This window comes from Colossoma macropomum, unplaced genomic scaffold, assembly GCF_904425465.1.
Source record: "Colossoma macropomum unplaced genomic scaffold, Colossoma_macropomum, whole genome shotgun sequence".
In the NCBI taxonomy this organism is placed as follows: Eukaryota; Metazoa; Chordata; class Actinopteri; order Characiformes; family Serrasalmidae; genus Colossoma; species Colossoma macropomum.
In genome coordinates, this window is record NW_023494792.1 from 32582421 (window position 1) to 32603631 (window position 21211).

A 21211-nucleotide genomic window follows, 5' to 3' on the forward strand; every position below is an offset into this window, starting at 1 on the left:
ATATACACTGATCAGGCATAGCATTATAACCACCTCCTTGTTTCTACGCTCATTGCCAAAACATTCTGGTCGAAATTGGAAGATAAGTGCTCAAAATTACTCTTTGTATGTCATGTCTGTCCTTTTGTCCTTTTGCCGTTTTGATACTGGATGTTCTTGTTTGCACTATGAAATCTCAAACTGTTGTGATTGCTGGTCTTTATGGTAGAAAATCCTGTGATACTCTGCCCATCGTTGTATTTTTCTCTACAAAAGCTTTTCAGGCATTATGCCTTGCAGCCTGAGGGTTCAGTGACTTGTATGCTTATCTCTTTTCTTCCCCTGAATTAACTTTACACTCCACCTGCTGGGAACTCTCTCTCTGACAAGTAGGGGTGTACAGAGATAGTGTCTTTGATTGGAGGAGTGTTGCTGTCCCACAGCTTTTCAGTTGTATTCAGCACCTGATTACACTTGCGTTGAATACCGACTCCACTCTGATTTTGCTTTGAGCCATGCATCTTTGCCACTGACTCGTCCAGCTGTCAGACAGCCTGTGCTTTCGCCTCACTGGATAAGGAGTGGTTATGCACCAGTTCGGGATTGAATCCTGTGTGAGATGTAAAGTGTTCTTATGACACGTTATTTAAAGAGAGATGCCTACGTTTAATATCGATCTGTGAGGTGAATGCAACTTTATATTCATTTGGCAGGTAATTCTCCTATTCCACTGTGCTGTGGATCCCGTATCACAGCCTGGTGGTGCAGTGTCACCTCAGATCTCCCTGCGTGAGGTGAATAGATTGGAGCTTTGTTTTCGGCTTGGCTCGTTGGCTTGCCAATTGATGCTTTGCACCGGTTGCTCAGAGCCTTTGCTCATGGAGAATCATCTCCATGCCAAACAGTATGACTCTATTTCTCTTCTCTAAGACTTGAGCCATATGGCTGGACTGATGTCATCCCATTAGCCCTCCATTGCTCTTATTGTTCTGAAAGTCATTAATGGATGTCATTGTAGCCTGTGAGTCTCGAAAATGGATGCTAGCCTGAAATGATTTTTACATGTGCTCTCCGTAAATCAAACAGATTTGAATCTGCTTTCGAAGTCTTCATCAAATTTTCATCTGAAGCAGCCGAACTGGCTATCCTTCAGACACAGTCACACTGATGCTTATGTGGGTCGTGTCTTGGCAGTTGTTTAACAAGAAGCCTACTTTTCAAATAAACCCCATTTTGTTCGTTACCTAAGAAGACTTGAAATCTGCATGAGAAAGCCCAAGTTTACCTTTTCATTACGGTTTCCTCTCTTGTTATGAAAGTAGCTTATAAGGTGAGCAGTGTGGGCTGAATGCAGTGGGAGCCGAGCCACGTCCCTTCATGCTTCATGGCAGATCCACTGGAAGCCACAGCCGCCTTTTGTGTACGGCAGATGTGCGATTTGTCCATGTCCCTGACCTTGCCAACAGGAAATTACTCTGCACTCAGGAGAGAGGAATTAAATGACGGACAATAAATGAGTTATTTGCTTCCACTGTCCTTCATGTGATTAAAGGAGTATCTTCCCCAAAAACGCTAATACATTTGATGCAGAATGAGGTGTAATGGGAACAAGTTAGCATAATGTAATTTGTCAATGCTGAGTGGTCTATACATTATACATTATCAGCGATGTTAGCATGTGAGTGACATTAGTTGCTGTGTATAAAGGAAGTACCATCAAAGGAGAGACAATTTGTCAAATTAAGTTTTTGTTCCGTCCACAATGCTGATATGAAGCCGAGTGATGCTCTGAGCCTCAGTACTGTTCTCATTTTCAGTATCTTTATTATTACCACAGCACTGAGACGTTTGAGTTCATCTGTGATTGTGATTGAAATATGGGAGTTTTTTTTTTCTACGCAGATCAGGGTAGACAGCACTGCTGTAGGGTAGAAGATGGAGACTTCTGGATGCTTGTCTGTCAGTACCGCTGATTTCTACGGCTACACAAAGTGAATCGTTGAGTGCTGCTTAAGCACCTAGCAGCTGTTCTGGAGATATCCCGAATAGCATAATGACCCACCAGGGAATCAGGTTGTGAAGCACTGTTTCTACTGGACGTTCTGTTCTGACTTATAATCGAGGAAAGTTGCTTGTGAGAATTTACAATTTGTTCCTCTTGAATCCTCTTATAATTCTCTTTAATAAACATCCTGGGGGAAAGGGATAAAGCATTTTTTCTACCAGATAAGTGAGGATAATTGTCTCTGAACCCTCAGAACAGATTTCAGTAAGTTTGACTTAAACAAGTTTGTGCTTTTAAAAGATGCCCAGGCCTGAGAGGATAAATTGGAGTAGGCCTAGTTTGGCAATCCCTACATATCATCGTTGTTTTTCATTGTCATCTAGTCCTTTTTTGCATGCTAATGTACTCACTGCTAAAACACTCAGGGAGAACAAGTGCAAAAAGATGACTTGAAGTACTTTCAGATGTCTTTTTCTGTACGTCTGGCCATTTTTGTGCTATGTTGCCTCATCTGTGTTTGAGGTTTTAAGAGAGGATGTCAGTTTTCTCCTACAGACTGTTTCATCGTACATATTTAATCACAGTACTTCTTACACCAGTACAGCTTCTGAAAGAAATGGGGTCTTGCGATGCAAGACAAAGCCGCATGAAGTACACAATGGATGACCTTAAGGAGAGCCTTTTGAATGGTTTGTAAACAGGAATCAATAGCTTGCTCGAGCTTCAGATGTTTCAGAGGCTTCATTAATCTTGCTTTGATCTGGCTAAGCATTTACAGTTAGAGCCTAGATAACATTGATTGGTTTCTTGAAGAAATGTCTCTGTAAAGGGACACGTCCTCTGCTGCTTCGGATATACGCCTTCAGCATGTGCTCGTGCTAAAAAGGGGGAAGCATCTTTGAAGGTCGTAGTGATCTCAGTCTAAGACCTGTTAAATCTAGCTGTCATGGATAATGGTATTTGCTCAAATTTTACCACAAGTAGCGTTCCCGGCTCGCTCTGGGAAGGCATCCCTGACTTTGCACGCCGCGAGTCTTGAGGGCACCTCGCCCTTTAGAGGGAACACAGAAAAACTTATTTCCTCACCTCCTGTCAGAGTCCCCAGCAAAAGGGGTTATTTAACGGTCTCTCTAGCTCCGTTTTTGTCACAGTGACTGCCTTAACTACGGTGTCTGTTGCCAGCTGTGGTCACGGTCAGCGCCATCACATGGCTATTAACCCTGGACAGGGCTGTGTTGTGTTAGGACACAGAGTAGAGCTCATCTTTACTCTCGCCGTTCAAAATAACTTATACGCTGTTTGTTTTATTAGACATTTAATGCTGTTGACTTAGTAAGATTTGTTTTAGCAAATAGCTTATTAAAATTTAACAGCATGTGCTGTTCTGCCGACATGAAGGTGCATCTTAAGCGCAATGCACTCATACTGTGGTGGTGTGGCTCTTTTCACGCTCTCCTGTTATATGGTTCAGCCCAAGGCTGGAGGTTTTGGCAGTGCCTTACAATATCACTGAAGGGCACCATTTGGAAAATGAGGCTTGCTTGTAAATTAGCCTTTTAGCTGAACCCTTGTCAGCTGCTGGCTTCTCTCTGTCCGACAGATTTTTTGCGTAGATTACTCCTTTTTTCATTTTATTTTCCTCTTTTATACAGAGTGGACACGCCAAATTGACCAGCAGGACACGCTTTACAGAAATGTCAAAATAAATAGAGTAATTTTCCGCTTCCTTGTCCTCATTGCTCCCTGGTTGGAGCAGTCGGTTGCTGAAGCTTTTGCTACGTACAGCGCAAGAAATTGCACCGTTGCTCATGAGTAGCTCTAGGTGTCCTGTTTGGCCGCTCTGAAGGTCCAGTAGTCTCTGCAACAGTTACAATCTGCGTTTTGAGTTCAACATATCGTTCTCCAAATGGCAAGTAATGGCATGAATATTAATGAGCAAAGGAATTTAGAAGGCCGAAAGATCAGGGGTGCATGGATTAGAATTCACATCACACAATACGACTCCAACTGAGTACGATGTTCCATGCTGATTGAAGCATTTGGAGTTAGATCATGCTTGTGGTGGTATTTCAGATTGCTGTGTGAAGTTTAGTTAGGGGTCGCATGCGAAGGTGATTGAGGTCATGGACGTGCCATCATGGTTACCCTGTGTCCAAAGCAGCTAACCGAACTGTTCCCAGGCAACTAATGCGCTTGGAAAATGTAAATTGCGGTTTTAATATTCTTAGTCAGTTTGTGCCTTTTGTGTCATTTTGTCTTTGTCAACCTCTCTGTGTAGGGTGTAAATGTGTGTGTGTGTGTGTGTGTGTGTGTGTGTGTGTGTGTGTGTGTGTACCAATATACATACGTGTATATATATATATGTGTGTGTTTGTAAAGGACAGTAATTTTGAGTCTAAGCCTTGATATTCAGTCGCCTAAGCTTTTAGTGACTCTCTTTGGGTTTGGCTTCACAGTTTAGTCCGACCTTAAGTTGACAAAATAAAGACAGATGCGGAGCAGTGTTTATTAACTGCTCGGCGGGAGCTGCCGGCGGTGAGCTGACACGGCGACGGATCGCTCTGCGAGGACAGGCGAATTCTGCCAGACTTGGCACCCGCTCTGTCTCGCTCTTTCTCAAGCTGCGCCTGGGTAACCAGATGACTGAGAAGTACTTAGCTGTTCTTGCCAGTATTGTGTTTCGCTACATTGGAAGCCACTGGAGGTGTTCTGGTCAGAGCCGTGATATTTCCCTGCTCACGTGACTCCTCAGGGCTCACACGTCGGCATCCTGTACCTTGTCTGAGGCAAGGAGGTGTGTAAAATGAAAAGGTCATCTTCGTATGCATAATGTACTGAACTGCAAGTTTTCCAGTGACACGTCTCTTCTGGGGGAAGAAGTCATGCGCATGAGGGTGGTGCATTAAAATAGGCTAGTGTCAGTATATACACTCACCCTGATAGAATGGTCCCAGTTGATGGACAGTAATAGTTTTAATGACAGAGTGCAAAATCTAGAGGAAGTAATTGTTCAGTGGCTGAGATTTAACTCATAACTCCAGCAATCCCTGTCATTGTACTGTGACTCCTACTGTCTCTTTGAGAGCTCAGCAGAGAACATCTCACTTGCCCTTATGTTATCGTAACCCCCTCAACTGCAGACTTATTCGCTTAGTCATCTTGAGGCTTGATGTTCAGTAAGTGCTATAAATGATTTGGTAGCTACAAGGGGGTAACCATGTGCTCAGCTCACAGTTCAGTTGATACTGGGTATACAAACTGATATTCACATGTACAGATGCAAATTTTTTGAGCCGGCAGTGAATTATTTAAATATTCATTGGTTTCTGGTTTAGTACACTGAATAATTTAATTTGGCTATTCGATTCAGTGATTCAGGATTCTTTAAGAAATATTATAATGGATTAAACGTGTCCCTAAAAGGCTCCCTAATATTTCTCAGACGAAAACTGAATTAGTCAAATTACTCCAGTAATATTTATTTCAACACACGTAATTCTGAAGGAATAAGCTGTGCATTTTCGCATCTATGGTTTGCTTGTGAATACTAGCTGATCCACACACATGCTGTAAGGCACAGAAGTTGGAAGAAAGTCATACATATTTTTTTATACAAGGGGTACACAATGATATCGAAGTCATATCGGTATCAGCAAACACTTGGCGATAATTAAAGGGCCCATTTTATAGGAACATGTCGAATGACTGAATTCTAATCTATGTGCTGAAAAAACAAATTATTATACCACTTTTCTTATGATGCAGCTGGAGCTGGGAATGTGTTGTGTGAAAGTGCTGGTGGAGGTAAGTTGGGAATGTGCCTTATTGACATTGATCCTGCTGGTGTGGTTTCACGGTGACCTTTGGAGCTCAGACAATGGGTTTGCATTAGATTTATAATAATACAGCGCAGCTGGTGTCCCCTACTTCTCAAATGCACATTGCTGCATTATTGTACCAACTACTATGAAAGTAATTTGGAAAATAATGAGAGGGAAGAAATTAAGTGTGTGCCTACATACAGACCCTTACAGCTCAAGGTGTTGACTAATGCAAGGTGGAGTTGTGGGACCTCTTGGCTTCACCCATGCTTGTTTTGTCCTGAGTCACTGCAGGGTGGCACAGGGGCAGCTGATCGATCCAGTCTGGTCCAGCCCAAGGTGTGCGTTTTGGCTCGGTCGCCGAACTGCTGTGGAACAGCTTTTAAATGCGTGAAGCCGTAAATACATTAGGGAGGTATTTGCTGATGAGAGTCCAGATCAATACGTCCGTCCTAGTAAGCATTTTCTAGATTTATTGGAAGCTCATAATGAAAACCTGAGTCCTTGAACTGGGCAGATTCCAGTGGCCTCGTCATTTCAGTGCTTCCTCCTGTTCGCTTCTGAACAGCTGCTTTATCACCCCATCCGCTTGCATCACATTGGCCTGCTCAGTAAGGCGCAGTTTCAGTGCAGAAGGCCTGGTGGCAGGTAGGGCACAGCCTGGATGCGCCAGATTTATAGGTTGCTCGGCGGTGGACCTTATTGCCTCAGAGATCTCGTAGTAAATTGCTGAGAGATAAATCTGATTGCTTTCGAGAGAGGCTGTCTGGAAGGTTGGGGCGGTGGGGGTGGTTTTAATTGCATTTCCTTAACATGAAGTTCATGCACCCACTTGCGCTTTGCAAGTAAATGATTATTGGGACGTTTCACCTGTGTCACAGAGGAAGGCCTGGAGAATATGATGCAATCAGAGCTGGGGTATTCAAGAGCATGTTTGCGTCACACTTGATTAGCAGTGACGCGCGGACGGTGTTGGGGGGGGGTTGTGCTCCGCGAGCTGCCATATCGTTGTGGCGTTTAGCATCCCATAATTTTTCATTTTAACTTGATCTCAAATACCCCACACATTATGTTATCAGTGCTAGAGAGGGCAGGATGTCAAGGATCAGTAAAAAAAAAGGAAAGCTCAGTAAATGCTGTTATTTCTATAAGGGAAAATGAACTTGCTGTTTGTTGCACATTGTCAATCATTTATTTAAGTGACTGTGTGCAAATGGCACAAACAGCTTCATCTCCACCAAATGAAAATTACTCTCAATGTCCTCAGATCTCAGTGGGCTCTATAAAAGAATGGATGAATCTTGAATACATGGTACCCCTTTGTGAATTATAGTAAAGCTCACAGTAGATGCGGAGGGTGGTCTGTGATCATTGTTGCTTTTGTGAATTAAGGAAAATTTGCTTAACAATAGAGCAGTGTTAGAGCCTTTCACTGAAGTCTTTTCTTGTTATCCTATATAGATTGCTTGCAAAGTTGGAAGACATGATGAGAACTAGTCAGTTTACGTATCCGATGGTAAGTAATTGGTAGCCGAGCCACACTGCCGCTAGTCAATGTCATTACAAAGCCCAGACAGCACTTAAATGCACACGTTTGGCATCATTAATTTTATATTTCTTAGCATCAAGATGATGTGAACAGCATGAAATGGACTACAGGAGTAACTACAAAGCATTCTGTCTGAATCTTTTGGAAATGTGCTGTGTTTATAGAGCTGACCTGCTGATTAATCTGTGCAGCTCCTTAACTGGTGGATAAAATTTCTAAAAAAGTGATTGCATTGGAACTCTTTTTTCCATCAAAACCAGCACATATTCTGTATATGCATTCAAAAATGCATAGCATTCATTTAAAGGCGCTTCTGGCCATATCCAGGGAATTTAACCGCTTTGTTAGAGAGACCCATCATGCTTAATGAGCACCGATCTGGCTTCACTGAACACTGTTTCCTTGGTGACCATGTGCGAAATAAATGGAATGTTTTGTCACGGCGTTTTCATTTTAGTCCTGTCATTACTGACTCACACGTCCATGTCTAGAGACGATCACGTTTTGTTTTAAATCTGCAGTTTCCTGATGGCCGATAACGCTCCGAAAAATACAGTGTTCATTTCAGTGTCACGGGGGAAGGAGTGGTTAACCTCTGCCTGCCACATTTGTTGCCGTTTATTGCATCACATGCACATACACAATGATCATGATCAGAAATTGGTTCTGTCTTTCTCTCTCACTTTGTGATGGGGGAGTCAGTGTGGAGGCCAGAGTCCTCATTCAAGCTCCTACTTAAGAGAGCTCATATACATTCATATATATTCATAGCTCCTTCTCCTTTCCTGAGCCATAAAAGCTTGATTAATAATGCCATGTTGTACTGCAGAGGCTAATATTAAATTTTGATAACATGGCATAAATACGCATTGCTGTTCAATATTGCATTATGCTTGGATGTAAACAGGGACCGTAAAAAGTGCAAAACAATAATAATAAATAAAAACAGCAGTGTGCAGTGGCTAAAAAACATTGATTCTGCGTGTGACTGGACCCCTGTTTACACATGGCTCTTCTGCCTCAGGAGGGTGTGGGTGGTGTGCTTGAATTTCCTCATGCGCTGTGAGTAATTAGTTCTACATAACGTTTTTCAGGCAGCCTGGCCTCTGTGGGGAAGTTCGGTTCGCTTCAGCTGAGCTGGAAAACACGAAATGGGGTGGTTTATATGTGTGTATGTATGTGTGTATACCTATTAACTATCTATCTATCTATCTATCTATCTATATATAGACACACACATATATATAATATAATATATATAATGTGTGTGTAGCAAAGCTGACCATGAGGCATTGCTTCCCTGGCCATCATCTTTTTTTTGGGCCGTGTGCTTTGATCAGAGAGAATGAGGGATGACTACCCTTGAGGACTCATGAAAGCTTGGGTCCTGCTTTAATATAGACCGTTCTGAGCGTCTTGTGAGGAGAGGGGTCCAGTTCATTCCTGACAAATCTCCACACAACTCCAGGCTCCAGCTGTCTCCAAGGAAAGGATACTTAAAGGAAAGCGAGACTAATTTTCATCCTGTAAACAAAGAGGCAATTAATACTCAAGAAAGATGATGCATGGGATAATATACCCTCTCCCATAGTGTAATATGGGCCTAATTTAATTTATCATTTCATTTTCATCAGTATCTATTTCAGAACAGATTTATAGTAAGTCGAGGATGCATGCCAGTTTCTTTTCCTGCCTGAAATGGCAGGCTGGACCAAAGCTTGAAGTGCGTGCCTTATGGTTTGAATGCACCACTTCCCTGCTAATTATTTTTTCAAACCACAAGGGGGGATGCTTACTGCATGCCATGCAGCCACTCTAGCACTCATGGCTTGTCCTCTACCAGCCTCACTTAAGCAGCCTTAAGTATTAATCATTAATTAGTTACAATTTTGGCGTCAGTAAAGGTATCTGCTGGCTGTCAAAATATTTTGCTCGTGTGCAGCACCTTATCTCCTGAACACTTTTATTTCAAAGTGTAAAAAAGAAAAAAACAAGTAATCATTTGCCTTTGCCTGCTGTCAGTGAGCATGACATCAAGTCCAGATCTTAACAGGTTTATGTAGTTGGATTTATAGAACGTTAAAATATGCAGAACGACACTCAGGAACACCAGCGATCATCAAATGCTTATACTCCAGTCTAGATCCCAGGAGAATGATTGAGTGGTGCTGTGTGCGTGTGAGTGTATTATATAGACAGCCTCAATCAAAGCTGCTCCAGGGAGACATTCCTTCATTTAGCAGACCAGGGGCGGCTACACAAAGCTTTGACTTTGATAGTATACTTGAGCCTACCTTGATTTGATTAGCTTGCCTAATGAGTTTCTATCACTGTTTCCAGATACACCAACTTACACAGCTTTACTTGAGCTTGATATTGATGTAAGAAATGCTGCCCCTGTTCATTAGTGTTATTACTGTGCCACTTCAGACAAAAAACATTTGGAAAGTGACATTGATTACATGCTTAAATGTGGCATAGCTGAACCTTCCTTTTTCAAGCTGGGCTTCCTGTACTTGTTGAATCATTTCAGATGTCTAAGAGATTTCGTTGGAATTTTTATTTTTTTGAAAGTTAGCCATAAATGAATGAACGCTGTGCTAAGAACGCTATGAATGAGGAACTTGACTGATTCGAATTCTAGGCATTAGCTCTCGTGTGATGACTAAGCACTGGATGTGTTAGACTCGTCGTCTCTTCCGCGGCCGACTTCACCCTCCTACTGTAAGTGTCTTTGCTGTGACTTCTGGAAGGGTTTGAATGAACTTCCATAATTGAGTGCACACATTACAGTCGTCGTGCGAAAGTCGAAATAGAAAAATATCTCCTCTCGCGCGCTCTCTCGCTCTCCCCAGAGCACTTTAATCCAGAGATGAATCTCCTCTGTTTTCATTTCCCCGGAAAGGGACGAACCTCTGACACGGAAGGCCGTGACCAATTAAAAAGTGACCTTTGGAGTTAATAGCTTCCTTTTTGCAGTGAGTGAAAAGCCGTGGAAAGCCACTGCATCCTGAAGGCTCAGCAATCACAAAGCCTCTTCTCACTCATTCGCACGCTCTCTCTCTCTCTTTCATATAGAGTCCTCCAGAAAACTTGGTTCAGCTTCAGCTCCTCACTCCATGCTCGTTCTGGTTTTCTCCATCTCTCTATTTAGCTCTCTCCTTCATGCTTCCTCTCTCTAGTGCTGGGCGGCATTGATAAAATTCAATATCATTTCCAGATATATCACTGTTGTGTAACTTATGTTCTTCAGGTTAATAAAGCCTTGCTTCCTAAGAGCTGCTAGTCTGTGCTAAAGGAATGCATTACAGTCCCAACTAGCTTGATTTGGTATATTTTGTTTTTTTTGTTTTTTTTTCCCTGTTCTCTTTTCTTAAAAAGACCTCAGATGGACTCTTACATAATCTGTTTCTACTGGGATGTCAGCAAAGACAGTCCTGCTTTATGCGTTAGAATATATTGCTAGAATATATTGACGCTAAAACTAAAATTAACACTGCTGTATGACTTCTACAGTGGTATAAAGCATGTATCACTCGGTATTAGCTCAGTGTATCCTTTCTTGCACATCTCCTCTCTCTCGCTCTCTCTCGCTCTCTTTCTCTTTGAAATGGTCCCCATAGGCGATGCATCTGTTAGCAAGTGGTCAGCAGACCCCCAGGGGCATTGCTGTGTTTTGTGATCATTCCACTTGAGTCATTCAGTTGTGCTGCCAAAACCATCCAGGTTTTCACTGAGAGCCCACAGGCTGTCATGTCTTAGCTGTGATGGACTAGGTGCATACTGGGCAAAATACATTTATATAAATGTACAGTAGAGAGCATTATTTATACGAAATTTCTAAACGTTAGAAAGACCATTATTTAAAAAAGAGAAACACAAAAAAAAACAGTTTGACGGATATCCCGTTCAGGATATCGGATCGGTGGATCACTAGTTTTTTACTGCGAGAGCCCATCATGTCTTGGCAGCGATAGGCCGAGCACTGCATTAGAAATGGTGCATGACACACAAGGCTAAAGCTGATTTGTAGTTTTATTAGCCCCGCTGGTGGACGTGATCCATAATAAAGAGGGCGAACCACACCCGAGATTGTTTTTATAGTCTGGTTGGTCACCATTGCTGATGCATTACCCTTGCCAGTGCATACCGTATCAATGTGGATATTATTTTTCTTATTTTATAGGTGATGCTAGAAGGAGAGAGGGAGAGATGCTGGAAATTGCTTTTCTTCCTCCTCCTCCTCCTCCTCCTCCTCCAATGCTGAATATTTGCAATTCGCAATGTGTACCACAGGCTGGTAACAACTGTGTGGTGGAATAGTGTTTACTTCCTTGCTTGCACCATTGAAATAACTGTAGCAGCAGCACATTTATTCCAGCAGGCTACACAACGGCACACTGCGTACTTTCCTTTGTCATAACACCAATTACACCAAATGTTCGCTGAAAGCATATTAGTCTCCCAAACCTCTTCTTATTTAAAAAGCCCTAAACACTTTGCCTGGAGTGCTTTTGTGCTCCAATGTTGACATCATGAGTATGTACATTTTTTATTTATTTTTATTTAATGCTGAATCCCTGTTGAATAGACAGAATATCACACTTTTTTCGGTTAAAAATGACTTTTTAAACTATCAGCATGAACCTGTAGAATATTAGTACTTTCAATAGTAAACTCTTAAATTGCTACCCCCAAAAAAAAGCATTAACCAAGCAGGCAGTCCTTTCAGACCAGTCATCTATATTTGGACAGATGTGTAGGACTCGGCAGAGGATCGACTGAATAGGTTGCTGTAGGAGTTTTTATGCCCCAGAAATGTGTTCTGCTCAGCAAAGAATGCGAAGAATATACAGAGAAGAAATCCACCCAGAAATGTTCCCACAAAAGTCTATTCAGCACCATAACCTATATAGAAAGAAGGAGAGAGATAGAGCCCAGTCACATGTAAGCCTCTGGCCAAACACTGTGGTGGTTCTTCCCCTTTAGTTTGTGTTTAAATCATGAACCAGTGGTCTACATAATCATTTTCAGCCCATGTCAATCATGTAATGTTTATCAAAGTTCTTGTTTCATGACTTGAGCACCGCTCGTGCCTTGGGCTAGCTCGGAACATCAGAAATGCCCCTGCGTCTTGATGGCAGTTATTCAGGCAGGCAGTAATCTTGGTTTCAAAGGGCAGAAAAGTGCTGTAGTTGGAATGATATCAAAAGCCATTTACTTCAAATTCTACTCTTTGCCTACGGTCCAGATGAGGAGGAAAAAAAAAGTTTGATGAAATGGCGTTAAAAGGTTTCGTTCCAGGAAACTTCTTATTTGGTCTGCTAATGAAGTGCTGAGCGAACTGTAAATTAACTGTTCTCAAGGCGAGCACCACGAAAGGTAACGTGGGCAGTATGGCAGTGATTTATTGTGTCATGATTAATTGCTTGCTTTTCTGAGCAAATCATAGATATCGGTACTTAAAGCACATTGACCAACTGCATATTTTATTACAAAGAGAGTATATTTAGTCCTGTTTCACTGGATTTAGTGCGACACAGTATGTGGTTTGTTGAATGAAGAGTACACATTGTACACTTTTTAAAAATGTGCCACTACTAGAGCTTTTTGTCTGTTCCAACGTACCAACTTTCAAAAATAATAATATTACATTGTATTTTTTGCCATATCACCTACCCAAAGCTGTCCTTGTACTACTCCCTCAGTATTTCTAGATACGTAGCAATACTGTTTTGATTTGTTTCAATGAAATCCATTTTTTTAATCCTAAGACTCACAGAGCATATCAAACTGAAACACTTATAAATTGTAACATTTTATTTAAAAATATATGTTTTAAGGAAACTTCTTTTCCTTCAGTTGGCCACATCTTTATCCACTATACATATATGAAATTGTACATATACAATACAAAAGGAAAAAGAGGGTGTGAAAAGCATTCATTTTGCACAAAGAGGTTGAAGGAGCGTGATTTCAGAAAGGGAAGTTTCTGGGCAGAGTGCGGAGCAGAAATTCAGCATTATGACAAGAAGAACCCAAAAAAAAAGAAAAAAAAAAGAAGAAAAAAATCGTTTACAAGAGCGTGAGTGCAAATGGATGCGTCTCCACAGAGCTGTGGATTGCAGTCACTTGAGAAGCTGATTGGTAAACAGTGAGATGTCAGTGTCTGCCTGTTCTCGCGTCTAGAGAAGAAAATATATGACTGTTTTTCCTGCCCTCGTCTCTGTACTCACACCAGGAAAGAGGTCAATTACTTATCGTTCGGATGGCGCTGATATGACTAGGTGAACTTGTTCTGTATTCTCAAAACATGCAAGACGTTTTAGGAGGTGCACGGAAAGCTTTTATCTTCAGCACAGAGTTTTTTTATCTTTTTGGTAGATCTGAAACAGAGAAAAGAGAAAGTGGGAATACTTGGCTCAGTAGGTATCAGCAGTAGTTTCTTTAAAACATCCTCTCTCTCTGTTCACTCCACCTTCTGACCTTTCGTGTATGGGCTTTTGGAATGTAAATGCTCTAAGAATCCTTGCCAGGTATCAGTGGATAAGGGTCTGCTACATTGACTCGTCCTCCAGGTTTGTCTCGGTGCATATATTCCTTTTAAATTCAATTTTAGAATAACGTTTTTGTTCGAGGGGCTGCAGAGGGGCATGCTGGTTCAGTTTACTTGGATGATCTCTGAAGAATGAGGTCCCAATGTGTTGAATTTTGCTTGATTAAAATGTTAACATAATTTCCACAATAATAAAATATTAGATCAGCACATTATTGCCTTTTTCTTTTGGCCTTAATTGTGTTAATATATTTTATTCATGTGTAAATGATGTGCACATTCCACTCAGGAAAAATTCAATGCTTAATACGTCTGCACGTTTCCTTGCAGATAGCTTTCCACAGTGCCCTCTAGGGGCCACAATCCTGTTCTTGCAGCCCACCAATCAGGCCATCCTGTTTCTGTGGTGGGTAATTGCTCCATCCTCACTCCATATTCGCTGTAATACCTTCTCTATTTTAAGTTATGCCAAAAATACCTCTGATATGACTAGCAGCGCCTCAGGTGAATTTCTGGGCATGCCACCCAAAGCCTCCGTCACAGTTTGATTTGATGTATAACTAGCAGCTCTGTTCCGAACCCTTTTTATATTCAAAGTCTATAAATGAGTAATACGTTTTCAGGACCCTCGCCGTGACTCTGCTGAGGATTTCTCATCACTTTTTGTCTTACGTCCTCATGCAATGTCACCACTGTAGGTTTTAAGATCCTCATCGGTGAAGGTTAGACATTACTTAGGCTCAGCTCGGCCCCCCTCCGTGCTTCTTCCTCCCCCTTGAAGCTTCTAAATGAAACGCACAGAGCTGCTCTTGCTCTGGCTTCTTCAGTCTGATGCTAATGCACATCCTCTCCCTGCTGCATACAAATGTATCCTGACCCAGCCCCCCCTTCGTAGGTTTAGTGGAGAGAGACCTAGACCATACTCTCTCCAAAGAGGCTCGCAGCTCTTCACCTTCTCTCTTCCTGACTTTTTCTCATCTCTCTAACCCGTCCATCTCCCTGCCTTCCTGTCACACCATGCCAGTAATATGCCCAAGATAAAGAATCTCCTACACTATTTGGAAATCCAGCATCAGGAATAGTCAATAAAAGCGCTCTGTCTTTTTTTCCCTGGAAACGAAGGGCTAAGCATGTGTTCTCCCAGTGTAACAGTCTTTTGCTCCTGAATGGCCGAGCAGTCTAAATCTTTTTGGAGCAGTGGTGTGGGTGACAGAATATTAGATTCTTTTGCCTGTCCTTAATTGGCTCAATCTTCAAGCTGTCAGGTGTGATTACGGTCTCTGCGGCTTTGAGGAAGGCTGTTCCGGAGCCTGTATGAATTTATTTTTAGTACAGAATTTTGTGTGCCTGTGTGTACACGCTCTCTATTGGTTGTTCTCTTGCTTTGCTCTCTCCCTCCTCTTTTTCTTTTATGCTCCTTTTCCTCTGTCTTCCACTTGCATGCTCTTTCTTTCTCCCTCTCACCACTCTCTCTCCCTCTCTCTCTCTGCCTTGTCTCTTGGAAATTATGCCTTCGCTGGTGGTTTTATTGTCCTCTACCATACATTAATGATCTCTACTAGTAATTTATGACTCAATGGGCAAAGCAGCAGCAAACCGTCACAGTGAGTATGTCATTGTCAGGCTGGAGTATTTACGTCCAAGCCTTCTTTTCTTTTCTTTTCTTTTCTTTAAGCATGAATGTGCTTATGCATAATGGTAAAGTAAGCAAATGTCTCTGGGTAACGTTTATTCAATCCCTGCTGACGTCATAGCAGGAGGAGCTAACCAGACAGCGAATGTAACGCAGAGTAAGATTGGACATTAACCTTTCCACACACAGTGCTAAGCTTTTCACGTTTCGAAGAAGGGGTTGGAATTTATTGGATTAAATCAAAAACAAGAAGGCTGTTGACCCTTCTCATGAGTTGAAATTGAAGTTTTCGCTAGATCAAACACAAATGAACATGGCAGATATTTGGAAATAATGGCTGAATTCCCTCTTTAGACACTCAGTGAGCTAAATCAGGTATGGGATAAATTTAACAGTACTCTCCCTGTAATCTCTGTAATTTAAAGAATAAAAAGGTGAATTAAAAAATCACTCTTTGTACCCAACCATGAAGCCAGCAAATTTAAAATTTTGTATCCTCTCCCAAAAAGTGACTAGGTGTAATCAGTAGTGTTGTCTGACGTGCACCACGTTTATTTTTCCCTTTTTGTTCATCAGATTTGCACTTGTACACACCATTTGAAACAACACTTCTTTCCATGTAATAAAATTTCACTCTCAGATTAAGAATGTCACTTTATAAACCATTTTCTGGAGCACAAGTTTCCAGGCGATTTGGTTATAGATTTTTCTTTTTGTCGTTTCTGTGCTGCTGTATAAGTGACTAATAATGCAGTGACGAATCTCACATACCAACTTCATCTGAGAATGATTGCCCCAGCTTGATATGAGCCTTGCGTTCGTATTATAAAAATAAACTTGTGGATTTCTCTATATATCTATTCTTTCTTCCATTCCATCCCTGTGACCTCCAGATTTTCATTGATTTTCAAAGCTAGCGAGTAGAAAGAATTAATGTTTGTTTTTTTCATCCCTTTCTTTACAAACTGAAAATGAGTCCAAAAACAAACCCTGTATCATTTGAAATGGTTAAAATGGTAAACCCATAAACTGCAGGAATAAATAAAGTGTCTATACTTCACACTCTTTGTAAGGCAGTTGCTGACATTTGCACTGCCCATAGCCGTTTATGATCACGAGTGCGCCCTCCTCGTGACTCGGTTCATATTCGTTATAGGGCACCTGTGTGGCCAGGTCCGCCATTGGCTGCCTCTGCTGGGTCCTCATCTGTCGCCGGTTCTGAATGGCTGAGCAGTGGCGGATTCTTCGTAGAGTGGGAGGGCAGCACTTCCGTGAGATGTACACTACAAAAATGATGAGAAAGAAGGAAAACAAAAGGGCCATAGTACCTATGATGACTCTCTGGGTCAGCACTGTGTTGTCCATCATGGCGTAGTCCTCGGTAACATCCGTCCCATCCACCGTGGTGGTGGTGGCCAAGGCAGTACGTGGGGTTTGGGTAGTGGTAGTAGTGGTGGTCACAACAGTAAAGCTCCCAAAATCCTCTGCATAGAAGTCCTGTGTCGGCGTCTGCATATTCCCAAACGAGGAGCTAGTGAACTCTTGGGGCAGCGTGGCCTCCGTTGTGGTGCTGGTCAGTACAACTGGTGCTGAGAAGTTCTGACAGAGCTGGAATCCATAAACAGCATCTAGTATTTCCTCACCCTGCGTGAACTCTGGACTGTGACATAGGATGGAATGCTCCCATCGACCTTTGAACTTACTTAGCCAACCGGCCAAGTTGCAGATCCTTTTGGTACATTCCCAAAGGTTGCTGGACAACCCGATGATGTTCAGGGACTTCCACATATCCATCGTTTGGGTGTCGAGGCTGGTCAGTTTGTTGTTATCCAGCAGCAGAACCTTAAGGTTTGGCAGCGTTTCAAACACATCGGGGGTCAGCGAGCGTATTTCGTTCCCCGTGAGATCCAGTTTCTCCAGAGTGGTCCACTGCCACTCCATGGTGCACGTTAAGTTGTTGATCTTGTTCCACTGGAGATAGAGGAACTGGAGGGCAACCAGGCGGGGGAAGTGAGCCAAGTTGATCTTGGTCAGGTGGTTGTGTTCCAGATGGAGTTCCCGTAGCTTTATGAGCCCAGCGAACCCGTTCCGGGCCAGGCTCCGGAGCCGGTTGTTGCTCAGGCCAAGGTACTCCAGGCTCCGGCAGTCCCAGAAGGCCCTCACGGGCGTGGTCCGCAGGAAATTGGACCTCAGGTGGAGGATCTGGAGCTTACGGAGCCCGTGAAAGAGCTCGGGCTCCAGCGCAGTCATCTGGTTGAAAGAGAGGTCCAGGATTTGGAGGTTGATGAGGTGGATGAAGGTTGTGTTGGGCAGCTTGGTGATGCGGTTGGAGCTCAAGTTCAGGTCCTTGAGCTTGTAGAGCCCCTGAAAGGCATCCTCATGCACGGTGAGTATTTGGTTGTGGTCCAGGTGGAGCCAAGTAAGCTGAGTGAAGCCAAAGAACTGGTCTGGGCTCAGCTCGCTGATGCTGTTGTGCCGGAGCGAGAGCCCCAGGGCCCCTTTGTCCACACCGTCTGGGGGCGCCAGGAGCCCCTGCGTGTCGCAGTAAAACTGCAGGTCCTCGCAGCGGCATTTCTGAGGGCAGGCTGTGCATGACGCGGGAGGCAGGCACAGTAGCATGCTGATCACACAAAGTGCCGCTGGTGCTTGTCCCACCAATGGCCACCTTGAATGGAAACCTGGGTGGGTTTAAAGATAAGAAAATAAACCGGGGGGGAGGGAAATCTGATCTCTGCAGTGCATGGAAACATTTTTTTTCTTATCCTAGCGCTCTCTTTCAGACTCTGCCTCTTACTATGTTTTGCAGTAATCTGTGCGGTAGTGCAGTAGTTGTGCACTGCATAGAGAATTTTCAACCCACTGTGGTTTCATTATTGTTGATAATTTACATTTTTTACATTAGCAATACATTTTCATTAATATTTATGCTACCTACGCGTGGTTTGTTCACCTGTTTCGTCCGACAGCTGTAACATCTGCAGCTTCACAATTTTATGATTCAGTCTCTCTCTCCCCTTTATTTATTCTTCATTTAGTAACCTTATTTTAATGTTTTATTTCATCGTAGCCACCCTCCTACCTCCCGTCACACTCCATACAATACTGCAATTATTCAGCGTCAGTCTAAATCACGATCTAATAGGATCCAAAAGGGGGATAAAAAGACAGAAGACGACATTTTAAGTACATAGATGTTTCTGGATAGCCTGTCATCCCCCCACCACCCCCCCTCCCGCACTCTCCCTCTCTTTCCAATTCACTCCATTTCCTATTCAGGTCCAGTCTCCGTGAATAAAAGAGCTAACTTACCCATTCTTTTGTGAACATCGGCGGCTGCATTCAACTGTCTTTTTCCTCAGACTCCTGGAACAGCCAGATGGAAGAGAAATCCAAAGGGGGAAAAAGCCTTTTGAGTAAATACAAAAGGAATCAAGGTCTTCTGAACTAAAACAATGCTGAGCCCCCTCATTTGAAACAAATTCAGAAATTCCATGTCATGGGATGTTGGTTTTGTCCATCTTGTTTTTTTTTTTATTTCTATTCCTTGTTTTTGATTCAATCCCCCGATTAAGAAAGAAGTGGCATTTTTTCGCTTCCAGGAATCCTTAATCTTTTTGAAGTTGATGATTTGCATCTAAAGCAAGCCTGGCGAACTGAACAGCACACCCCCTCCTTTTCTCTTCCCGTTCTTTTCCACCGCAATGTCGTCAGCTCACTGGCTTAATTGAAGAGCAAACATTCCTTTTTTTCGCCGCTCAGGGTCCGTCAACCCTAACTTGTTGATGGCGGGCAGAGTCCCCCTCTCGCGACGCCGGCTTGCTGCGTCTGGGTAGCGTTGTGTACGGAGTTGTCGGCACGGAGGAGGAGGAGAGATGCAGAGGGGACCGGAGAGGAGAGAAGCAGAGACGTCGTTCTGTGCTTTTGTTGCACCCTCTCGCTGCTACAGAGTGGTGGCAGACTGGCGTCGATCATCGGTGCAGTTTCTCTCTCTCTCTCACGCTCGCTCTCTCACACGCTCGCTCTGTCTTGCACGCTCTTTCTCTCTCTTTCGCTCTCTTGCTCTCTCGCATTCTGCCTTGCACACACATGCTTTGATTCATCATTTCCTCCTCGTTTTTTCTCCCCCTCCCCAACCTCTCTCTCGCTCTCTGATTAGTCACCGTCAGAATATTGATAACTTCAACTCCTGTTGTGGTAATTCACAGCTGAAATGGAACAATCACTGTAAATCTCTCTTCTTTTTCTGCACTACAGTCAGTCAGCCTCTCTCTAATATCAATGGGTGCATGTACGTAACATAGCTGTACTCTGTTGTGGGATGGAGTTCTTGGACAGAAGTCTTTCAAATAAATCTGAGTACTTCAGGCTACCCCTCCCTTTTTTAACCAATTACAACATTTAAACGAGCATTTCCATTGTCGCCTAAACAGATGGATATTTTTACCTCGCCAAAGAAGCCGTAGTGATGAATGGATTTAGCATGTAATTAAGTTGGCAAAGCAAGCAGATACTTAATTTGATATATTACCACTTGTAATTAGATGCGCACCACCACCCACTCCTTCCCGAATAAACTGGACGTTGCAGAGGCGTGTTGAGTTTGTGTTGTCCTGCGCTGGTGGTGGCGGGACCAGACTTCGAACACTGGACTTAATAGAGCATTCAGACTGCTCAGCTAAGTCTAAGACGTGCCTGGCTGAGAGCTGGAGACCGCATTCCCTTGGCCTTTCAGACTCTGCTTTTATTTACATGAGCTTACTGAACTGTGACATTCAGGTCACTATGTGGACTTCAAAGGATGCGGTCCTTGTAAATACAACCTAGTTTTGGCATGCCGGACAGAACCCATGCTTTTTTTCACTTCGTTTTGTTGCTGGTCAAGTAGGGTTTTGTATTCAACCAGAAACCGTGACTCTGAAACATACTAACATAAGCAACATAACTTGGTGGCCAGCTGAGGCTCTTTTTCAGCATCCATGCATCATGGTGTTAGAGCATCATGGACTAAAATAGATGCAAAAAGATCGAGAAAGCGCAGTTACAGCTGCATTCGGGGTTCCAGTGGACAGTGCACAAATGTGCTTACATGTAATCTTTCTGTTCCACTTCTTTTGGCATGATATTAAATAACTCTGGCTACTTTTTGTCCCCTCACTTTCCCTCCAGGTTGTATTATTTTGCCCATATATTCTTCTGAGCGTGTTATCCTTCTCAACCAAAGAGGGATTAAAAAATGTCAATTTCTGGCTATCTTTGTATCTATCTACCTACCTATCCCTTTCTTATTTAGTGGAGAGGAATCCTTTGCTTACGATAAAGCTCCATCATTCTTAACTGTGAAAACATATAAACAAGTGTGAGGACTCTAGTGCCTGCCCAATTAAGAGAGCTGGCTTGAAGCGGAATCAATATTGAAGTGAAGGCACATGATTTGGCCTGCAGAGGTGTTTGTGCTGTCGTTTATTAGATCAAGTACTAGAAGCTCACAGATTTTCTCTCTGAAACTGTTGAGGAATGACCTGTCACTTTTTTTCCTTTCTTTTGAGGATGATTGTATGAAATTAAGCAAAGCAGCTGAAGATGTGTGGTTTAGAATAGACCGTGAAGAAGAAAACCAGTTTCTCAGAATTAGGCCCCAAAGCCTTTTTTGGAGGCTTTGTTTGGGGCT

At 42.8% G+C, this 21211-nt stretch overlaps 2 protein-coding genes across 2 annotated transcripts in view; one reads left to right on the forward strand and one right to left on the reverse strand.

Moving 5' to 3' along the window:
• Positions 1-21211, forward strand: part of ctnna1 (catenin (cadherin-associated protein), alpha 1) — a 147063-nt gene that overhangs the window by 51410 nt on the left and 74442 nt on the right. The window lies entirely within an intron of this gene.
• On the reverse strand, positions 15560-19594 carry lrrtm2 (leucine rich repeat transmembrane neuronal 2). The gene is made up of 2 exons (XM_036576925.1): positions 18853-19594; positions 15560-18221 (listed from the first exon to the last, which is right to left on the reverse strand). The coding sequence occupies exons 1-2, from the start codon at positions 18854-18856 to the stop codon at positions 16594-16596; spliced, it is 1632 nt and encodes a 543-aa protein (XP_036432818.1). The 5' UTR covers positions 18857-19594; the 3' UTR covers positions 15560-16593.